The sequence below is a fragment of the Pecten maximus genome, chromosome 13, assembly GCF_902652985.1.
Source record: "Pecten maximus chromosome 13, xPecMax1.1, whole genome shotgun sequence".
Lineage (NCBI taxonomy): Eukaryota > Metazoa > Mollusca > Bivalvia > Pectinida > Pectinidae > Pecten > Pecten maximus.
This window is the reverse complement of record NC_047027.1, coordinates 29,119,874-29,144,563: the sequence shown is the minus strand read 5'-3', so window position 1 is coordinate 29,144,563 and position 24,690 is coordinate 29,119,874. Positions and strand designations below refer to the sequence as shown.

Below are 24,690 nucleotides of genomic sequence, written 5' to 3'. Positions count from 1 at the left end.
AACTTAAATCATCACAAATAATACGAATAGAGATACAGAATATGTCTTGTACATATCTTTAATTTTTCAATATAGGTTCAAAGCAGTATGCAAATACTTGACCGAATATACGCGATGAGATCAACCAAAAGCAGCTCAGGATGAAGAAACACATTTTGTGCAGAAATATCCATTTAACTCAAAAGCACCGACGGACATTATAATATTTAGAAATATTATAATGCAATAGATGAACCAGAAAAAATTGAAATCGCAATAGTTACTTACTCCATTTATTGATTTATTGATTATACTGATATTACAAAACTGACAATGGTAAGATGAAAAAAAACACTGTTATCAACAATGCGCGTATTAATGTTTCGTACGGAGCGCCATGCACCGGCCAACTTTTAAGTGAGAGACGACAGTACAGTCTCATTCCAGTCTTGTTCAACGATTAATTTTAATCTTATTATTTTGAATAGTTTATCTTCAGGTTGGTACCGTATGCCTTAACAAGGTGCTAAAATGTAGTGAGCAAACATATGCCGCAATTTCCAAATGTACTGTGAGGTGTTATAGTGGCCATCAATTCTGAAAAAAAAAATCAAAATATTTCTTATGTATCACATTTAAGAATACATTTATATGATAATGCACGCTAATGTTTTATGTATTATTCCATTGTATATTCCGCTTTTTAAAAGTTGGGTTCATATTGTCATTTGGTCAGAAATGTCACTGATATTGAACTTTTATAAAAGGTTTCTGATTTGTATCGGAAGTCTTACATATAGCTTACATGGTGCTCAAATATAGGAATTATTTGAAAGCATTGCGTATCTGATACAAAAAGATATCTTAAGATAATAGGGTATTTCATAGCAATCACACTATTGATATACTTTGTCTATGTTGATACATTAGATGATTTTGTCGAAAAACAAATGAAATGAAAAACCAGACGATTACTTCTATTTTTTTTTCCAAAAAAAAATCCCAAAAAAATCCAATTAAAAATGTCTGTGATAAGATCATGTATAGCTGTGTAGACAGTTTTATATGCAAAACAAAATACTTGAGTACATTGTGTTCAATAGATTATCTGAATTAAATACATGCTATAATTTGACTTAAGTGTTTTTTCTTATCACTTCCTTCATATAAAACATTGCAGTTGAAAATAACGTATTCTAGATATAATGAAGTGTTTTTCATGGTTCACAAATATTCCATATAAACGATGTTGACTGTATGTGTGAAACTGATAACTGTATTTCATATATTATAAACGGTGCTTACATGGATAATCATTTTAATGTCGGCCGCATATTTCAGAAGTGTCACAATGGCTGATTTCAAATCATAGTTCAATGTTTTATGCAACACAAAACACGGGTATTAATAACACCAACATCGGCACTGGCACCTGAGACATTAAACCAAAACACTAATAACATCAAACTAAAGCACCTATAACATGAAACTAAGGTACCAATAACATCAAACTAAGGTACCAATAACATCAAACTAAGGTAACAATAACATCAAACTAAGCTAACAATAACATGAAATTAAGGTAACAATATCATCAAACTAAGCTAACAACAACATGAAATTAAGGTAACAATATCATCAAACTAAGCTAACAACAACATGAAATTAAGGTACCAATAACATCAAACTAAGCTAACAATAACATGAAATTAAGGTACACATGACATCAAATAAGGTACCAATAACTTCAAACTAAGGTACCTATAACATCAAACTAAGGTACCAATAACATCAAACTATGATACCAATAACATCAAACTAAGGTACCAATAACATCAAACTATGATACCAATAACATCAAACTATGATACCAATATCATCAAACTAAGGTACCAATAGCATCACACAAAGGTACCAATAACATCAAACTAAGGTACCAATAACATCAAACTAAGGTTACAATAACATCAAACTAAGCTAACAATAACATGAAATTAAGGTACATGTACCTATAACATCAAACTAAGGTACCAATAACACCAAACTATGATACAAATGACATCAAACTAAGGCACCAATAACATCAAACTATGACACCAATTACATCAAACTAAGGTAACAATATCATCAAACTAAGGTACCAATAACATCAAACTAAGCTTACAATAACATGAAATTAAGGTAACAATAACATCAAACTAAGGCACCAATAACATCAAACTATGATACCAATAACATCTAACTAAGGTACCAATAGCATCACACAAAGGTACCAATAACATCAAACTAAGGTACCAATGGCATCCAACTAAGGTAACAATATCAATCAAACTAAGGTACCAATAACATCAAACTGATGTACCAATAACATCAAATTAAGGTAACAATAACATCCAACTAGGGTACCAATAACATCAAACTAAGGTAACAATATCATCAAACTAAGCTAACAATAACATGAAATTAAGGTACCAATAACATCCAACTAGGGTACCAATAACATCAAACTAAGCTAACAATAACATCAAACTAAGGTACCAATAACATCAAACTAAGGTACCAATAACATCAAACTAAGGTACCAATAACATGAAATTAAGGTAACAATAACATCAAACTAAGGTAACAATAACATCAAACTAAGGTACCAATAACATCAAACTAAGGTACCAATAACATGAAATTAAGGTAACAATAACATCAAACTAAGGTACCAATAGCATCAATCTAATGTACCAATAACATCAAACTAAGGTACCAATAACATCCAACTAGGGTAACAATAACATCAAACTAAGGTACCTATAACATGGAATTAGGTAACAATAGCATCAAATTAAGGTACCAATAACATCAAACTAAGGTACACATGAAATCAAATAAGGTACCAATAACATCAAATTAAGGTACCAATAACATCAAATTAAGGTACCAAAAACATCAAACTAAGGTACCTATAACATCAAACTAAGCTTACAATAACATGAAATTAAGGTACCTATAACATCAAACTATGATACCAATATCATCAAACTAAGGTACCAATAACATCAAACTAAGGTAACAATATCATCAAACTAAGGTAACAATATCATCAAACTAAGGTACCAATAACATCACACTAAGGTACCAATTACATCAAACTAAGGTAACAATAACATCAAACTAAGGTACCAATAACATCAAACTAAGGTAACAATAACATCAAACTAAAGCACCTATAACATCAAACTAAGGTACCAATAACATCAAACTAAGTTACCAATAACATCAAACTAAGGTACCAATAACATCAAACTAAGCTACCAATAACAGCACTGTGTTACCAGTAGAGGTACATTTGCGTGTTGATGATGGGGCATCTATCGTAGTACCTCCTCCAGCCGGCTGGAAAAAATAGTTATACTAAGATCGGAACCACAGAGTTGTTGATACATATTAATTCATATATCACTTTGGCATATTAATACGCGTGACATTTTTTTCATGAGCAGCAAATGTACATTTTGATAACATAAATAATGACCCCCTATCGGTTAAGACTGAGGAATATGAGACATAGGGATGAGGGTGGATATGATGACCATTGCAAGTTTGACCAACACAATGTTTGCCGAATATCAGGTTGAGTTATTATTTTATCCTTACATTTCTCCTAATTTTTAACCACATTACTTGTTTAATATTGACACCGTTACAATACACCATAGACTTCGCGTAGTATATATATCGATATGTCGTCAGTGTAGTATTGCCTATTAACATACGCATTTCAAATGCATACTTCCCCATAAAGAATTGAGTATTATCAATAAAACTGTTAAATGAGTTAACGGGAATCTACTTTATATTCACTCGATTGGAATAAATAACAAATCGATGTTTGGTTTATATAAAAAGATATAATAGGAAACTTTCCATAGTCACAGAGAAAAACAGAATTGCCCTCTGATAAACAATTCATATCTAGAATATGTCACCATTGCTTTTCACTTTTTAGCATATAAGTATGCTATAGTTTTAAAATGTATAAGATCACCAGGTAATATCTGATACTTATATGTGAATCAGTTCTAAAGATATCTTAATGGAAATGTCACTTTTTACTGCCCTGACATTAATTGTCGTATGTTTTATACACATTTCGAAGTGTTCGTACCTAGATAAACAGAATTTAAAAAAAATGGAAGTAATCAACAATTTTCAGAGTTGTTTGGCATTGGCATAATGAACACACCGGTAAACGCCGTTGAGATGAAGTCAGATGAGATAAAAGTATAGCAACTTGTTATCGCATAATTTTAAAAACTTCCTTAATATGAATCATTTTACACAATGCTATTATAATATAAAGTAGAAGTCTTTCCTCTGCATAAAAGTTACAAATTAGTAACTGACGTAGGTAGCTATCGTACTAATACCTGCACACATCAGCGTGTGCACGGAGCACAAATGCATCTTAACTCGCCTCGGGGAATTATTATTTTTTTTAACGCTGCAGTTAACTAAGCACGCATAATTAAAGTTTACTGACGGTGTCTGACAAGCCCATACAAGAAGAGAAATGCCAGGGCGTTATTTGGCGTAATTATTTATAAGGAGCTCAACTTTGTTTGCCGTACGAATATAACGGCAGACTAAGGGAATTTTGTCCTGAAATATTCCGATAAATGTATATAACGGAATGGAGGTTTTGGTTATGAATGAAGATGCATCGTTACACGATTAAATTAGCTTCACCGAATCTATCACGGTTAACCATGCATGCCTACTCAGGTCAATGCTGATTTATTCGGTACGGAAGCAGATTGAGAAATTGATGGGTTTTGTGTGAATAATTAGGGCAAATGCTGCAGTATCTGCATGTATTGTTGAATATGAGGAAAAGATGAAACACCCATGCGATAGTTATACGCGGGGAACCTTTCTTTCCTGGGATAATGGGAAACTGAACTAGTAAAACGAAAAAATGTGTTGGTTGTGTCAGTCTGCTATGCGACAATGTCTATGGCCTTCCATCAACATCAGAATTGCTACACTATTTTGAATTTCTCTTAAGCTTGACGCCTTAGTTAGTTGTGAAACCAAAGTGTCTGTGCTGATGATTAAAATTGCTAAACCTAGTCTGCGTTAGAATGATTGGTTGAAAGCAATCTCAATCAGATGATTTGGACTAAATATATTTACAAAGCCGTACACAGTCTTCCTTACGCTTTGGTGATTTAATGATAGGGTGAGAGAAAGGAAGTCAATGTTGGATAGCAGGCCGATTGTGTGACATTACAATAGGAAAAAGCCTGTGGAGGTCAAGCGTGTGAATGGGACCGGATGAATATATGATAACCCAAAACATACCACAAAGGCCAAACCGAGTGAGATGGCTGGATATGCACACGTCACTGTGATGGTCAGACGTTTGGTATTACTGGTACCGGGTGACAATGTCAAAGACGATATTGACTGACTTACAGTTATTGTAGGAATTGCTGAAAAATAAAACAAAAATGCATGCAAGCTATAATATGAAGGGCTATATTTGAGATGTTTGGTGAATACAATAAAATAAATAAGACTATCTGAGGTCAACAGAAGTTACATTGCATTCAAATTGAAACACATCCGTCCTAATTAACCTTTATCAATAAAAGATAACAGTGTGCACATTTTCACAAAAGAGATTTGTACATAATTACTTCCGAAAAGTGAACTAATCCTTGTTTGATCAACGTAAGTAATCTGTTAGGCGTTCTTTCCATACATGCACTAGACAACCCCTTAGTTCACGACATGAGAGAGTAATGCAAAATAAAAAAAAATAAAATTACGTCAGCAGATCCATCAACGTTTTTAGCACCGTAAAAACAAAGATCGAAGTACCCATTATACTCAATAAACGGTGACTATGATGATAACTTTTCCCAATGCAATGGTACGATATATATGATAACGACTATCAATCAGTCGAATATTTTAGTGTCGTAGGTGCAGTTATTTTACAAAATAGTCAACCTTTTATTTTAGTCGGTATAGATATGGTCACATGATTGCAATTTTAATTGTTCTTTTCGTTGTTAAGGATTAAACAAAAATATATTTTTATTACACCTGCAAAACATGTTTAATCAACTCCATTAGTCACTTTAATAATATAAACCACTTAGAGAACAGAGGGAGCCTACAAGTGATATCTGGAAAAAGGATCACTCATCGCTTTTCAGGGTATGGGAATGCTAAAATGTACCTGTCGTTTCATGTTTGCCATATGTCAGCATGTTTTCTATGGATTATAAATAACAATTATAATGTAACAAGAGGACTGCTGTATGCCTGGTAATTGTCACCCCCGTTTAAATTTCGCTATTTTCGCCCTTTGATGATAGGGCGAATTGAAGATGACGGCAAAAATGTCAAGCTATATTGAAGGATTTACAAGTCATCGTAATATGCCAATTGTAGTCGGATCCAAAACATACTCTCTTACTTTTCAAGTGTGTTTTATTCTTTACAATCACAAGCGACACTAGTCCTAATCTAGTCCTAGTAAAGTTGCAATATCACGTCGAGTTAAATCAAGGATATCAGCTAGGATAGCGCTCTAGGTTTAGTAAATACGAAGGTACTTTAATAATCCAGTCGTTTGTTTTAAAAGATCCACACAAAATAGCATCAAATTCTTACCATTGTGAAGGCTGATTTTATGAGTTCACCGTCGCTTGTTGCTTCTATTTGCTTAGGCTACAAGTAAATCTGAACACAAGTAAACATATATTTCACACCTTTTCACATTTCACATCTCAGCGAGATATGCAGAGAAAAGAAAATAAGGAACTCGATAAATGCCGAGTGTTCCGAGTGCAACTGTATCGAGAACTCCAAACGGAATTTTCCGATTGTAAACAAGAAAACAGACATATCTTAAAAGTAGCTTAGGGCGAATTTAAAACTGGGCGAATATGTTACTCAAGGGCGAAAATAACCTGGGGCCAGGTAAACAGTATTTATATAGCATTTGTGAGCAATCTTTGAATGTGTATCTACCGAAAACATACACATAATATGTCAAAATCTCTGTTTAAGGATATGGATATCTCAAATTCGAAAAAAATGAAAAAATAACCAACTTAGCACCAGTGGAGAAATTAACTAAAAGATTCATGCAATATTTCATAACAAAATAGCAGGAATTGATGGCCGACAGACCGACCCACGAAAGCTGGAACATGGGGATAAGAACTCTTTAGTCCTTCCCTCACCTGATATAAATGAGAATGTCTAAAACAGAATGGTGTTCAAAACTATGTTAATGAATCATTTTGGTTTTTTATCATGATGAAAATTCGTCTTATTTTTGATTTTGATTAAATACTTACTTATAAGTATTATGTTAATATTTTCATTTTCAAATCAATGGTCACCTGTCCAAACACCTTGATCTGTGGCGCGTGATACAGATGCTATACTGTACTCAGTTATTCCAGTTGTCAAATCCTGTGTTAAGCCTAAACCGCATGTTCCAAGGAAACCTCCTAATGGTGCTGAACAGGTTCCAACTGATGATCCATCTGGTCTATACAAACCAACTACTGTATTTATTGTTCCAATAATCAGTTGTGTCTCTAAAGGCTGAGATGATACTGCATTCCCGTTCAGCGTTGTGATATAGCCTAGCGTGTGATCTAGAAACAGGTAAAATAATAAAATCTGAAAATACCTCAGTTGATCAATATTTCCTTCAAAAGCAGAAAATACAGATACATAGTTTTATTTGTATTTACTTTCACACATATCAAATCAACGATTATATCTGCTGTTAACCATTGTAACTTTTATTGAACCATAGCTTATTGCTTGCAACAAAAATGCAAATCAAGGTAGAACTTGATACAGACTTATAAACGTAATCAGCATACAGAATTTGAAATATATTGCACTATTCAAATGATTTTGAAATGAAAGAAGTAGAGGCAATGAGGTCTGATCAAAAGTGTGAGTACAGGCTGATGAGAAGAGGAAGGGAAAGTCTAGTAAAACAAGTTAAGGGATAGTTATGTGTGAGAAATGCTAAGGTCTTAATGAGAAGTGGGATGACAGGTCTTTTGAGAAAAAGAGGGGCAGGCCTACTGGAAACTAAAATGATTGGTCTGATGAGAAGTAAGATAATGGATCTAATGAGAAATGAGAGGACAGATATGATGAGAAGTGGGAGGATATATTAATAACCAAACATTTATGTTGATATGAACAATCTGACTTTAACTCTTTTAAGCGTTTTCTGTTGTTATTGAAGAATCTGTGCATAAAAAGCTAACGTCAAGTGAGTGTTAAATAACAATTGTATCTATCTCCGCTTTGATCGGAAAAATCGAGAAGTTTCAGCGAGGTGAAAACAAAAGTCCGCTCTGATTGGTCAAGAACGGAAAAGTTTTTCACATTTTCACTGCAAAATCTTATCTTTTCACTGCTCATCACTGTAGTGAAAATATAAGTTTTATTAGTTTGATAAATTTCCATATTTCATTTGCAAAAATGCAATAAAAGTTTTAATTACACAAACTACTTTGTTCATTTAAAACCTACTCTCGTACGGTCATTAGCATTCAAATTCAAACTATTTGGAAAATACTTTAAATTTAATTTTAAAATGTATTTGCTTGTAATACAATCGACGGAGGAAGACTATTTTATGATTCATTGTCTGATTACTTTCGAATTGCATAACCAGAGATAATTGCAACTTATATTACGCCACCAAAAGCCACCACTTAAAAAGGCACGTTTTAACGGCGCGGTGATGCTCGGTCCAATACCCTGACAAGATCATAGTCAAAAATAGTACATCCAGATTCACCCTACCTGGAACGAAGACAAACGCAGAAACTATAATCAGATAAACCGCTGATATATTGATTCCCTGCCTCATATTGTTACTGTTATTCTCCCGATGGACTTGCTGTAGGTCGAGAAACGTCTGCAGTATCCAGCGTCTATGACAACACTAAAGTAAAAGCCTTGCGACAATTTATAACATGGTAATCAAATCGGCGTTTGTTTTGAATACCCAATTCCTACCCAGGTAACAACGTACATGAGTTTAAAGCGGGTATGCTGACATTAAGATATGACGCAATGTAAAAGTTAAAATCGCATTGGTATGTTGTGTTTGAATATTCTACACTTAAAGCGTCGTTGTACTGTTTCCCACGAATTTGGAGAATCATAAACTAATGAGTATAATTTCAGGTCCAGACTAGGATATCTCAACCGGCGGGTTTCTGATAAAAGCTTACCAATGTTTTGTAGCAAAGGAATCTACCTCGATGGGAAAAATCCTTTTACATGTCTTAAATAAAGAGGGTAATTGATTTCATGCAACAATTATTGGCTTCTATTTCATTGGAGTAATGCCAATGCTAACGTGATAGTATTGTTACTTGCATGTGAATTAATTGGTGTGAAATGGCTATCTTTACTCAAGGACGGAATTTAGAAATATCAAAATGGTATAAATGCGTTTTGAAGGTATTCACGTAAAAACGAATGTGTTTTTTTTTCGTAAACCCCCTCAATACATTATCAGGTTGCCTAAATTCGGACACTTTCATGTTCCCATAAACTTTGCTGGGTGATGCTCTACATATAACATCAAACTAAGGTACCAATAGCATCAAACCAAGGTATCAACAACATCAAACTACGGTACCAATAACATCAAACCAAGGTATCAGTAACATCAAACTAAGGTACCAATAACATCAAACCAAGGTATCAGTAACATCAAACTAAGGTACCAATAACATCAAACCAAGGTATCAGTAACATCAAACTAAGGTACCCATAACATCAAACTAAGGTAACAATAACATCAAACTAAGGTATCAGTAACATCAAACTAAGGTACCAATAACATCAAACTAGGGTACCGATAACACCAAACAAAGGTACCAATAACATCAAACTAAGGTACCAATAACATCAAACTAAGGTACCAATGACATCAAACTAAGTTACCTATAACATCAAGCTAAGGTATCAGTAACATCAAACTAAGGTACCAATAACATCAAACCAAGGTATCAGTAACATCAAACTAAGGTACCAGTAACATCAAACCAAGGTATCAGTAACATCAAACTAAGGTACCAATAACATCAAACCAAGGTATCAGTAACATCAAACTAAGGTACCAATAACATCAAACTGAGATACCAATAACATCAACCTAAGGTACCAATAACATCAAACTGAGATACCAATAACATAAAACTTAGGTACCAATAACATCAACCTAAGGTACATATCACATCAAAATAAGGTGCATGTTACATCCAACTAAGATATATTTACATCTGTCTAATGCATATATAACATCAGAAAAAATCCTGTAATTGTAGCAGGTTCATTTTTAGCCCACCATCATTTAGATATGAACTTCTTTTCTCAGATCATATTTTTTTTGTATATTTCTCAAATCTATGTTTTGTTTAGTTCCTAGTGGTGCGTATTGCATCTGAAGACTGATCGGATGTGCGCATTCATTTTGAGTCATATTAGAAAATTAAATGGTCGACATGTGGCCATTTGTGTCGACATTTGAAATTTATTATCACAATTTCTTCCTTTATAATTTTTTTTTTAATTAAAGCAACAATAAGAATCATCCAAGGTTTATTGTTTAACCATATAAATATTTGATGCTATCTTACCACATAAAATCATTTATGACCATATTGACATACCTTGATATTGCAGGACACCGCTGAAGTTCACTTTGATCTAAAAAGAAAGATGACCTAACAAGTAAACACTTTGGCGATACAAAGCTTCGTAACATGCCGTTTCCTTAGTTACACGTGATTTATAAGATGCAAAGAGGAAAATATTCCTTTGATACAAGCATACGTCTAAACAGCTGTATTTACTTTCCTCAGTTATTGAAGTTAAGGCACTATTAATAAATCGTTACGATCTTTCCTGTTTTATCATCTCAGCTACAGTAAATATTCTTGCTAATCTTGTTTAAAGCGTAAATAAGGTGGAGGGTGCTTTTGCAGTTTTACGTTGGCTGGAAGAGTGTGCTGTTTAAGTGGCGTATTTTTTTTATACTTGAATAACTTGCGATATATTTGTACATACTGTATTTTAGTAATTTATTGGGTTCTGTGTAGGTTATAATTTTTCATTACATTTTATTTTAAAAAGAAAGCTAGGGTATTTTCTGAAATGAAGACTAATAGAACTTGATAACGAGTGTGTGCAAGAAGATATTTCATGTCAATAATTGAGATTGAAATAAGGAAAATGATTACAATGAACCTCTAACAACATTTATATATCGTTTGTATGCTCAATTGTGTGTATGACATCAACGATAAAGATGAATAGATAAGAACTTCGAACATTAATTTGTTCTTCATCCTGTTTTTGTAATGTATGAAGCATGCACTGGCTGTTCATAAAACTTAAAAAAAATATAAACCAAAGCAAACGGAACACGCATCAGTAAAAGAAAGAAGATGAAAAAATATGTCTAGATAAAATGAAGTTGCCGTAACAACGTAACAACGGATATTCCCAAAATACAATACATAAACACAATCATCATGCTTTACCTGATAAATCAAATGAAGATACTTGATAATTAAAAACAAATGATGATACTTACCCCAATAAGTAGACATAAACGAGAACCACGCGACGCCCGCACGCGACGGAGAGAGGGGGTTTGGTGTAATCATATGAACAATATCAAATATGAATGCAGTGATATCATTTGTAGTTATTATAGGAAACTGAGTAGTGTTAATAAGCATGTAACCACATTCTTTCCATGCAAACTTGTGTTGTCGAGAACGCAACAAATCATATTCATAGCAAAACAGTCGTCTGTTTTCTAACTTTTAAGTAAACTTGGAATGGCTTTAACAGTAAAGTGTTAACATCAAATCGTTGAAAATTAAGCATATAAATAAATACATAAATAAAAGCGATAATAAAATCCAAACAATATAATTTCCATTTGATGCATGAATATAGATATTCATATAAAGATGGATATATATCGATTCTCTAAATGCTAAAGTTGTAAAAGTGTATTGAGTTTGAATTGTGATTTATCGATGCATGATGATCTGAATATTCTGAAGAAAATAAGAAGATATACTATACAAAGCAGTACTGCAATACTGCAATCTATTATTGTAATACTAATATGCAAAGTATGTCATTTGAATGTGAACGTAATTGATTTTTTTTAAACAAGCTATTTGATAAATTCGCCTCATTTCACCATGAATGTTGTTCTTTTCCTAATTTTTCTTCATTTAACAAAAACGATTATAAATTATGTTATTTGTTTTTAATTAATTTTTATTCCGTGTATAAAACATTTTGGAGAGCTGACATGCATTCAATATATTACAAATCTGTGATTGCGATTGCGCCCAGCAGTTGTAGAACAAAATATATAAAAGCTTCATATCATACAATATATAGTAAGTAAATTCATAAAATGATACATAATTGATATCCATTAGCCCTGCAGTACATAAAAGGACAGAAATGAGAAAGCCAAGTTTTTATCTTATTAACTATGGTAAATGAAATGTACATTCAACAATGCAAAATAAACGTTTTAAACTAAATGACAGACATTTTACTAAATCATTCATTTTAAATATGAGTTGAGTAGTGAAGAGCGGAATCAACTTGAAAATACCCAGCCTTTTATAATAATATGGTTTAATATTTTGGAATCTTATGTCATTATAAACATTACACCTTAAAATAAAATGAAATTTGTCTTATTATCATCTAATTTACACAGGTTACATATTCTTTGGTCCCTCTGGAAGTTTCTATATCTCCCCTGTTCTATGACAAAACTATCTAAACTAAGTCTAAAACGAGCGGTAGTTCTCTAATATAAGTTATAAATTGGTTTTCTCAAATATAACTGTAACAAAAAAAAATCAGATGTCGGTAAATATATTGTCAATATTTTCTGTCTTTAAATGTCTTATCTCGACACTTGTAAATGCATTTTTATAAACATGACCAATGTTCCAAAGCTTAGTTTAACCCAATTAATTTTAACCAATATTTAATGATTTTCAGTTTTCGACACAATGACAATGGTAACTTTCCCAGCTCACAATAAACTAAGTAAGCTTCAGGTTGCACAACAACAATTTAGCGTGTGTCCTCTGGAAATGGTATTGTGTGGTGCATTGCCATAAGTGCTACTGCATAAGAAATTTCTTAACGCAAGTGCAGTATAAAAATAACGAACGATCTATCTTTTATGCCCATTCCTTTCCTTTAGCATATATTTCTAATACATGTAAGACATGGCAAACACAAGATACAGATTAATCACGACCTTGGGCACAAATTAATGATATGTATGGACTGAATGTTTTAAAAGGGTTATGATAAAGCCATGCATGTTATGTGTCTGTTTTGTGTCTTCCATATAGATATACACATTGACATTTTGCTAGGTTTTTGCGTTTAAAAAAAAACCGTTAACGTTACACCATACCTTACTTGGTATACCTAATCAATCAAAGCTAGGTTGCATCTACAAAAATAAATACATAAACTGCACAAACCTTGCACTCTTATCTCTGTATCATTGATGGTGGAGGACAGTCCTATAGTGTGGATTTGTCCGTCAAGATTGACCTCTACTTGTACATAGTATCTAGTATCAGCTGACAGAGTTGTCTCATATCTTGGTGTAATATCACAAGTGTAACTGTTGGCATCTGTGTCAGAACACCCTGTGCTACCAGTAGAGGTACAAGTTGATGTTGATGATGGGGCATCTACTGCAGTACCTCCTCCAGTTGGCTTGAATAAAATACTGATACTAATATCGGAATAACAGAGTTTTGGATGCAAAAATTAATATTTTACTTCGGCACATTAATGTGCGTAACAGTTTTATTGAGCAGCAAATGTACATTTAAACAACATAATTAATTACCTCCTTTCGGCTAAGACTGAAGAATATGAACCTGAGGTATGAGAGTCGTGATGGGGAATATTTCTAGCTCGACAACAATAACGTTACCGAATGTTTGGTAGCATACGTATTTTATCTTTATACGTAGATATGATGTCAGTGTATTATTGCCGTGACGTTCTCCAATTGTCGGGAACAAGCAAACCCCTCATAACTATCCTAGGGTAAGATAGGAAATATAATGTGTGTGGATGCTGCCAGTTACCTGGTCTAGATAACATGAACATCTCATATGTATACTTACCCAGAAAGAGTTATGTTTTATCAATAACTTAATATTTAGTTAGGAAATGGATAATTACTCCATCGGAAACATTACAAATCGATGTTTGGTTTCTATAGAAATGATATAATAGAAGGACAATTTCCCATAGTCATAGAAAAAAGAAACGATTTTCTTTCTGGTAAACAATTCCTATCTAGGCATAAGACAATATTACTCTCTCCAGGATAACATATTATGAGACTACAGTTTTAAAATAAATAAGAAGATCAGGCAATATATTATATATGTAAAATTAGTCCTAAAGATATCAAAATTGAAATATCGCTATTTATTGCCCTGACATTAACTGTGATATGCTTTAAACAAATTTAGTATTTCTTAGTGTTCGTTATGTAATACCAAAAACCCGCATTCAATCTTGGCAAACAGATAACTCATACATAACATATACAGGTATATTACAGAGGACCGGCAGACATTATTGAAAATGATTTTTTTGATAAAGTTTGGCTATTTCAGTGACTAGCTAGCACGCTTTGGGATAAGGGACACATACAATGTAAACACTCACAGGTTTCGCGAGTACACTAAAGACACAGATATTGACAGAGACCTGTCGTACAGGGAGAGTCATATGGAGATAAAAATAAAGCAACTCTAACTAAACTTCTTTTATACACTTGTACATGTCAATTTTGCAGGGCATAATCAAACTTACGAAGTCATTTTGCTGCTTTTAATTCACGGGTGATGCATTGTTATATAATAACATTATAAGCGATTTCAGACTAGCACAGCCAATCAAAAACGCTCAAATAGATAATGCATCAGTAAAATATTATATGCTCGACAAAAAGGAAAGGTCTAATTAAATTATGCAATACATCTCTAGTAATGATTGTTTTGAATAATTAGACGGGATTTGAGATTATTATAAAGTAGAAGTCTACCATTGCATTGGAAAAATATACACAACAGTAATTGGTGAAGGTACTTATTGCTCGAATACCTATACAGACAATTTTATGCAAGGAGTACCAAATAATCTCAATTCGCCTCTAGGGAATGTTGTAAACGCTGAAGTTAACTGGTCACAAATTATAAGTTGCTGACGATGTGTGTGTGATACGCCCATCCAATGGGGAAATGCCAGGGGTTTATGGGGGCTATTCAAGAGGCCCTTCATTAAAATAACGGCAAATTAAGGCAACTTCGTCTGAAAAAAAATTTCGCTGGATATTATTGTCCTTATATATAACGGCATTTCGGTTTTAGTTACGTAGTTAAGGTACTACGGGGTATTTTATTCCTTGGTAGATTCACTCATTAAATACTGCGTATCCAGTCAAGAATCGCAAAAAAAAAACAAAAAAAACACACAGATATATCTCCCCTGCTTGCTAGTACTACACAGGAAATTATATATGACAACAATTGGAAATGTGAACTGTTGAATAATTATTTTAGCTCTGTATGTACTCTGTCAGAAAATGTCATAGATAAAGAATTGCCCTTTTTTGAAAAGAGGACAGATTCTATTTTATCAGAAATACATATAGTTTCTAGTGAAGTTGAAGACATTATAACAATTCTAGATGTTAAAAAGGCGTCAGGGCCTGACGGTATTAGCCGCAGAATACTAAATTTACTCTCAAATGAAATTTCTATATCTCTTTCTTTTATATTCAATTATTCTTTGTCATCTTGGATATTTCCTGAGAGCTGGAAAATTGCTCATGTAATACCTATATTTAAGGCCAATGACGCAAGATTTGTCTCTAATTACAGACCTATCTCGCTGCTAAGTTGTATAGGTAATTTTTGGAGCGTGTAGTATATAAGCATATATACAGTTTTTTAATCGAAAACGACTTTATTTATAAGTATCAGTCTGGATTCCTTCCAAATCACTCCACAACACACCAACTTATCAAAATATATCATTCAGTCATTTCTTCCTTAGAAAATTATGAGCATTCTATCTTAATTTTTGTGTGACTTTTCTTAGGCATTTGACTGCGTGTGGCACAAAGTCCTCTTACATAAACTCGACAATTATGGTATCTCTGGACCTCTTCTTCATTGGGTGGCTAGTTATCTTTCAAAAAGAAAACAAGTTGTATTTATCAATGATTCACTTTCCTCTCTTAAGCCTATACATGCTGGTGTCCCCAAAGGGTCAGTTCTTGGTCCACTTTTTTCTTTCTGCTATGCATAAAGGATATATCCTGTAATTTTTTTTATCTCTAGGCTTTTCGTTGACGATACCTCTCTATCCTACGCGTCATATGGCCTCATTCTTATTGAGACTGAGGCTAAATGCGACTTATCAAAACTTGAAATTTGGTCCAATGAATGGCTTATGTCCTTTAATCCTAGTAAAACCGAGGCCTTCATAATATCAACTAGACAACTGTCCTTTGCTCGTCCTTTACATTCGACAATACCCCGATTGAAATAACAAATCACCATACACACCTAGGAGTCATTCTTTCTGATGATTGTAGGTAGAACGTACATGTAGAATCTATAGTCAATAAAGTAGCTAAATGTATAGCCACCCTCTGTAAATTAAAACTTATTTTAAACAGGAAAACATTAGGGAAAATGTACCTATATAAACCATTACTTGAATACGTATATATATAATAAGTATGGGACAACTGCGGTACAACAAACTCATTGTTATTGGAAAAGATAAATATAGAGGCCGAAAGAATAGTCACAGGGCTACACATATTCACAAAAACAGAGTTATTATATCTAGAAACCGGTTGGTTGCCCCTTTCAAAGAGAAGAGATGCTCAGAAACTCTCCTTATTCTATTCTATAGTCAATAATCTTGCACCTACTTTTCTTATCGACCTACTAGCAATGCATATTGGCAACAAAGCTCCTTATAATTTACGAACTGCAGATTTATTTAGGGAACAACTCTTTCGTCTACAACTATACAAAAACTCTTTCTTTCCTTCTACTTCAAAACTTTGGAATGACTTACATAACACTATCAGTAACTCGCTTACTTTAAGTTCCTTCAAATCTAATCTTAAAAAATCAATGACAGTAAACAATATCTATGTCAAGGATTGTATCAGTAATGGTCCTCGAAAACTAAATATACTACACAACAGAATAAGAAATCGAGCAAGTGCACTAAGCTATGATCTCTTTAGAGCCAATCTCGTTGATTCACCTGCTTGTCAATGTGGACATCCCTGTGGAGATTCCCATTTTTTCCCCTTAACTGTCCCCTGTACAACAACTTAAGAGGAACTCTTATTGCTGATTTATCCTGGTACGGTCATGTTAATGTAAATATACTTTGCAATGGTGACACGAATATCTACGATGGCCGATAGCGGCCGACAAAACACTCCTATAAGTAAAAAGTGTTCTGTCTGACACTTTGTCAATTCACTAGGAGACAGTTTACACATTTTGTAAAAAAAGTGTCCTGTCATGACACTTTGTCAATTCATGCGGGCAGTTTACATTTTTACTTTCACAAAATAAAGAGAGGAGAGGAGGTAGTTACAGTTAAGGTGGGCTGGGTGGGGGTATAGGATTATATTACGAAACTCCAGAGCTGAGAACAATACATTACGTGCGTATAGGAGTGTTTTGTCGGCCGCTATCGGCCATCGTAAATATCTCCTCAACTGACAATATAAAAATCGCCAAAGTTGTGCAAAACGTCTTGAGAAGGTTGTAAAGATTCGACTAATTATCATCACTTCCTACCCCCCCCCCCCCCCCCCCTTCTTTTCATACCATTTTCCTATAATAAAAACACATAATCCAAAATGCTCCATTTATCCATATACTATTTTTTTTTCTAATGGATTCAGTATATTTGAATTCATTCCAAACATTTATAGGTCGTGTTCCAGATCCTTCCCGATGCAGTCATTTAACTTTATACATGTATGTACCTCCCCCCCCCCCCCCCCCCCCCCTCTCTCTCTCTCTCTCTCTCTCTCTCTGTCTCTCTCTCTCTACGATATCTACGATATCAGGTCAACACACGATGATTTATTGGGCACGGAGCATGGGTCTGTCGTGAATGCTGTTACATCCATCATAATCGAAATTGCTTTACCCTTTTGAATTTGTTTTAAACGTGGCGTCTTAGTCAATTTCGACACCAAATAGTCTGCGTTGATAGTCAAACGATTAGCTGAAAGATATCCTCAAACAGGTTATTTGGACAAGGGGATTTTACAGCCAGGCAATGACTTCGTCACGCTTGTCTGATTTTAGGATAGGTTGTAGAGACAGTAATAATCTATGATGGATATCAGGCCAATAATGTGATGTAACAATAATCAGAAGGTAACCATAACGGAACGGACGGGTGAGATTGCTGGATATAAAAACGTTATTGTGACAGTCAAACGTCGTGTATTATTGAGACTGGGTGAATATTAAATAGCCTAACACTTACCACAAAAGATAAGCCGAGTGAGACTGATGGATATGCACACGTCACTGTGATGGTCAAACTTTGGGTATTAATGGTACCGGGTGACAGCGGCAAAGACGATACTGACTGACTTACAGTTACTGTAGGAATCGCTGTGAAATAAAATACAAATGCATACAGGCCATATTTAGTAAGAATATAATTCTGATGTTTAGTGAATACTGTAACATGATTAAAACGCTCTGCGGTTAACAGACAATATATTCAATTTGAAAGATAACTATCCTACAGAACGTTGATTGGGCAAAAACAAGAACATGTACATTTTCACAGCATAGATTTTACAGAGTTCCTTCTGAAAAGTGAAATGATCATTGTTGGCTCAACGTATGAAATTTGTTTGGGTTGTCCAATATTTGCACTACCCCTATGTTATATCGCGAAACTAGCGCGTTATTACGCGAACCTAACGCGTTATATCGCGAAACTAACGCGTTATTACGCGAAACTAACGCGTTATATCGCGAAACTAACGCGTTATTACGCGAAACTAACGCGTTATTACGCGAAGCTAACGCGTTATTATGCGAAACTAACGCGTTATAACACAAATATATCAATATAGATACAATAAGTATCGGCTACTTTTGAAGAGTATTGACATGAGGCACGACAGTTTATTGAGGTTTTATTTTGAGCTTGGCATATCCCAAGCTAAAATTTTGCTTTTTTTAGCAATAGCAGATAGGGTTGTTCTAAGCAATTCAACACTTACACGATAGTGTTTCACAATAAGGAAATGAGTTCTCTGATATAAACGATGATGCATTATTCATTCTCAATGAATTACAAAATTTTGGACAGAAAAAAAACCCACTTCATTCTCGCCCACCATCTTTACAGTCAGTATCTGATATTCTGAAACCATTTCATCGTCTTATATAACCTGCTTCGCATAATAACCCAAACGTTTCGGGATATTATACAATTATCGACCTGTTTTCAGGTGAATATGATGATCTATATACTCGGGAAAATGCTATTTCCCGAGGCCGAAGGTCATCGTATTCACCTGAAAACAGGTCGATCACTGTTTTTATCATAAGACAAAACTGCAACATTTTTCATATTACAAAATGATTATCATTACCTGTCATAGGATTGAATAAATAATAGTGATCGACCGGAGAAAAGGTTAATACGTCAAAGTCAGCAATGAATTTAGAATTCAGTCTATCAAACTCTGTCCGGGAGCACATACATACATGTACATGTACATGTAGTTGGAAATTCCCTTGTTACCTTATTTGGGTGCGTAATCGAGTTGTAGAATTGTTATGTCACCCTGGATTTGACGTCACGGATTGCAAGAAAGTCACTTGCTATTATACTCAGGTACGAGTTCAAGTTATTGTATGGTTTTATCACTCTGTAGCGCGGATTCGTGGTTGTTGATAATATTTGAGCAAAGTGAGAATGTTCATAATTGGCTAATCAGGAAAGAAGAAAATCACAGTCACATAATAACGCGAAAGCCTCGCGTAATAATCCGTTAGTTTCGCGTAATAACGCGTAAGTTTTGCGTAATAACGCGAAAGTTTCGCGATATAACGCGTTAGTTTCACGTAATAAGCGAAAACATAACCATTTTCTTCTACTAAAATGGTCCCATCCGGCTTTCGTAGAACCTACATGTGATTTCTGAAAAAAAAGTTATAGTAGTACCAATATGTACCTGTCAATATTATATTTCCCGTTACTCATTCTCAAAAAAAACAATTCTGTCAATTATAAAAAAAAAATTAATAAACAAGAGGAACAGTAATGAAACATTTGAGAGCGATCTTTGAAGTTGTATCTAACAATAACAGATACCTGTCAAACTCTCAGATTAAGGACATATATATTTGTATTTGAAATTAAAATACATTGCCAACTTAGGACCAGTGGGAAAATAACATAAATATCAATGCAATATGTCTTAAGAAAAATTGCAATAACAAAAATTGGCGGGTAACAATCTACGAAAGCCAGGTCAGGGGAAAGGAACTCTTCGATGAGTCCACCTCCTTTTAATAATGTGAATGTCTAAAAACCGAAGGGTGTCCAAAACTTCGTTAATGGATCATTTCGGATTTGGATTTCAAAATTAATAATTGATCAAGATAAGAAACTGAAACGGTTAATTACAATAGTTGATGGACTCATTTTAATTAAAGTTTGTTTTATTTTAGTTAAAGACTTACTATAAACTGTAATGTTAATACTTCCAGTATCACTCCCATGTGTACTTGTCCAAACACCTTGATCTGTGGCGCGTGATACAGATGTTATACTGTATGTCGTTATTCCAGTTGTTAGATCCTGTGTTAAACCTGGATTACATCCCCCACTGATTCCTCCTAATGGTGCTAAACAGGTCCCAGCTGTTGATCCATCTGGTCTAGACAAAGCTACCATGGTACTGATTGTTCCAATGTTGAGATGCATTTCTAAAGACTGTGATTCTACTGCATTCCTGTTCAGCGAAATGCTATATCCAAGTGTTTGATCTGGAAATGGGTAAATCTACAATGTGCACAGCTAAACATGTATCAGTGTATCGAGATTGCTTCAAAAAGCAGAAGATACAAGTTGATGATTACTTTTATTTGTATATACATGTATTCATTAATAAGGTGGACATATATCATTGTCCTTTATTCATGTCTAGACATCATGTATACCACTAATTTTCAAATGATTTTGGTGTTTTCCCAGATAAATTACATGAGAAATTCGCTATTGATTTTTCGTATTTATTTGAAGTTTTATTACGATTACTTTTGTCTATCAATCCAATGATCTGAATATTAAAATATTGCTGTGAAGTAAAAAGTTACTTGAGTATTAATAGAACAAATGCAGTGTTTTATTTAATCTTGAGCTCGATCATGGGTCTCCAAAACTTCATTTATGTAAACTATACATCCAATTAATTTATCGATATTTTAATATGATGTCCATATTCTGAAGGAAGCTACATGTATCTTTCTGTTTGTTTGCGAATTGATGTGTTGTGTGTAGGCTACATAGATGTTATATATTAAGTATTTATATTGATATAATTATCATTTTGTTATATATATGTAAGTAATATTATCGACGATGGAAGGTCATGTTATGATCCTCGAATTGATTTGCTATTTATATATGTAGCTTAGATCACTACACCAATTAACCTCTTAAAGCAAGAGACCAATAACCACGTACCTCCCTGGACAGGATTGTTCGACGACAAAGCTATGTTTTTTCTAACAAGTAAATGTTGACAGACAGTTGGATACAGACTAATGATAGCAAAATATGACCTATCAAAGACAGGCATTTAAAAATGTGAGCGGGGTACACCTGACTTTGGTCAGTTGTCAATGACGTTACACGTTAAATCATTTTACCAAAAATGTTGCTGATTCTTTATCCATATATAATATTTGCATTATGTGAATTAGCTATTGACTTACGTAAGATAAAGAGATTTAACCGTATTTGACCAGTCTGACTTTAAGAATACGCTATAGCACTTATTTAATGACAGATTATTATGTTAGTTGTTCTAGAACTCGAGAAAATTTCATTGGAACTTTCTCTATTTGACCAGGACATTCACAGACGTCCCTGAATTGACATTGGACATGTTATTTGTTCGGGTTTTTTTTATAGCATACTGGTTTTGGAAACAAGAGGCCCACAGGGCCTGTATCTTCATCTGATTAATAGCTTTATTTGTTGATGTCGAATCATGGGGAACTGATCTCAACTGCTTTAAGATAAAACCCAGAAACAAAGTCCTGCCTCCCTAGGGATGTGAAAAGACGTCAGGGATTGTTTTAATAACAATACGTTTAATGACATTTAGTCCCTCGGGGTGAGGAAATACCCCGGGGCCTATTATTAGATCGAGATAGTGTTTATCTCCTTGTGCCATACATGTTGATGGGATGGGGATCTCAGTGGCTTCAGAAATATATCAAAGAACCTACGACCCTTGGGTGGGGACAGACCCTCGGGATATATATATACACGGTGCACAAGGTGTTTCTCTTATTGGATGTAAGTTGTCGGTTTGTGACGAGTCGTCCTGATACAGCCACCCGGTTATCGTTATCAAAGAGTACTTTTCGACCACCATTCTGTTTTAAATTAAATTATGTTTAAATTATGCATTTCTACATTATATATATATTCAGTTTCGTTAAAACGAATTAATTTTAATCGTTAATATGGGATTTGCCACACGAAATTGTCACTGCTGACTACTGGTTGGGCCAGGATTTTTTGGGGGACTTAATGAACCCTAACGCGTAGAAAAATAAAACACTACACTAGCATGCGCTGCCATCACATTGATTCAAATCGCCATGCTATTTCGTTAAACCTTTTAGTTATATTATATTATTTATTTATTTATTTACCTTTACCATCTGTACACCACCTAATATATTTTCTGAGTAATTACAATAGGCCCTTGGCGAATTAATTATCGGCCGGGGGATTGTTTTGACAACATAACGATATTTATTGTTATGTATACCCACTATATTTGTGTAACTGTTCCATGTTCTATGTCTATACAAAGGTCACTGTCCGATATAATCGTTAGACTATATGTTACACATTTAATGAGGGACAAATCTTGAATGCGAGTACTTGTGACCTCAGAGGTTTATAATACAAGAGACTTGTTCCCCAATAACATACCCCATCTGTAGGCCCCAGCAGTAATACGTTCTCTATATACATATGTAGAGCAGTGTCTATTTATATGTACACAAAGAATAGATTTATCTAATTACTCGCTAATGAATCAAGTCAATGTCACTACAAACTTCTCAACTCGAGATTAGCATACCTTTAATTGCATTTAATAAATTGTTCTCTGTGGGTACTAGAAAAGCTCAAACCGTTGGCGAAAGACAACGTTTGTCAAAAAAAAAAAAAAATGCGACCCATGACTATATCTCCCTAAGTCCAGGGAGGTAAAACCCGTTTCAAAGGCGTAGTGATTGTTGTCCGAATGCCCTGGCAAATAGTGTATCAAGCTACCGTACCTGGTATGATGACAAACGCAGAAACCACAACAAGGTGAATCGCTGATAAGTTGATTCCCTGCCACATATTGTTACTGCTATTCTCCTGATAATCGTGCTGTAGATCGATAAACGTCTGCAGTGTCCGGCGTCTATAACAACACTTAAATAAAAGCCTCGTTACGGTGTGTAACATAGAAATCAAATCGTCGTTTGTTTGGAATACCCCGTTCCTACCAAGGCGACAACGTATCTAGATTTAAAGTGCGTATGCTGACATTAACACCTGCCACAATGCACGATTCACCGCCGTTTTGATATTTTTTTTAGTTCTCTGGGGTTATCTAAAGTCATCGGTCGTAAAAATTGCTGACTTGCTTGCACCTTGTAAAGATATGTTTAGTCTTACTGTGCATTCGTGGTTGTATGTTGTGATACCATATAATAGGTATTGTGTAGTAGTCTTTTTAATCTTAGAAAATTTAAGTTTTAATGTCTTATTTTAGTGACAACGGTGAAGCATTATATACCAATCTATGTACATTTCTACCACAATACGCTGTGTTATTACACTCTCAATCCATTGTATAAATGTGCCGACTGTTGGATAAATATATGTTATATACCACTAGTGGTATATGACCTTCCGGTCTTTTGATTGGTCGAGAATTCGAACTTTGATCCAAGTTGCGATTGTTATTGACGTCATCAATAATCGAATGACGTCAATTCACCGGGTCCTGGACGTCACCGGTATACTTTATTTGCATACGCGAAATTATACTTGGCCACGTTTCCCTTTGATTCAAGCCGATATTATTGTGTTATGAACAAGTCACACGACTCGTGATTGTTGGATATGGAATTTATTTCACACTCGTAATTTATTTTTTAAAAGTTGCAGAAGACACTCGCTAAAGCTCCTGTCTTTTGTAATTTAAAAAAAATAACTTACTCGTGTGAA

The 24,690-nt window shown here is 34.1% G+C and overlaps 1 protein-coding gene across 1 annotated transcript; it reads right to left on the bottom strand.

Annotated features, from left to right (window-relative positions):
* Nucleotides 1–7,383: 7,383 nt before the first annotated feature.
* On the bottom strand, nt 7,384–23,928 carry LOC117340630. Its single transcript, XM_033902394.1, has 5 exons — nt 23,748–23,928; nt 20,904–21,209; nt 18,679–18,809; nt 13,590–13,830; nt 7,384–7,655 (listed from the first exon to the last, which is right to left on the bottom strand). The coding sequence occupies exons 1-5, from the start codon at nt 23,920–23,922 to the stop codon at nt 7,384–7,386; spliced, it is 1,125 nt and encodes a 374-aa protein (XP_033758285.1). The 5' UTR covers nt 23,923–23,928.
* Between the last annotated feature and the right edge of the window lie 762 nt (nt 23,929–24,690).

What these genes read in the sequence shown, in the direction of transcription:
- LOC117340630 (XM_033902394.1), bottom strand. Translation starts at nt 23,922, where the DNA reads ATGTTACACACCGTAACGAGGCTTTTATTTAAGTGTTGTTATAGACGC. An exon ending in TGCGTTTGTCATCATACCAG is followed by an intron (nt 21,210 to 23,747) that starts GTACGGTAGCTT and finishes ACCCATTTCCAG; the next exon opens with ATCAAACACTTGGATATAGC. An exon ending in CACTCGGCTTATCTTTTGTG is followed by an intron (nt 13,831 to 18,678) that starts GTAAGTGTTAGG and finishes ATTTTATTCAAG; the next exon opens with CCAACTGGAGGAGGTACTGC.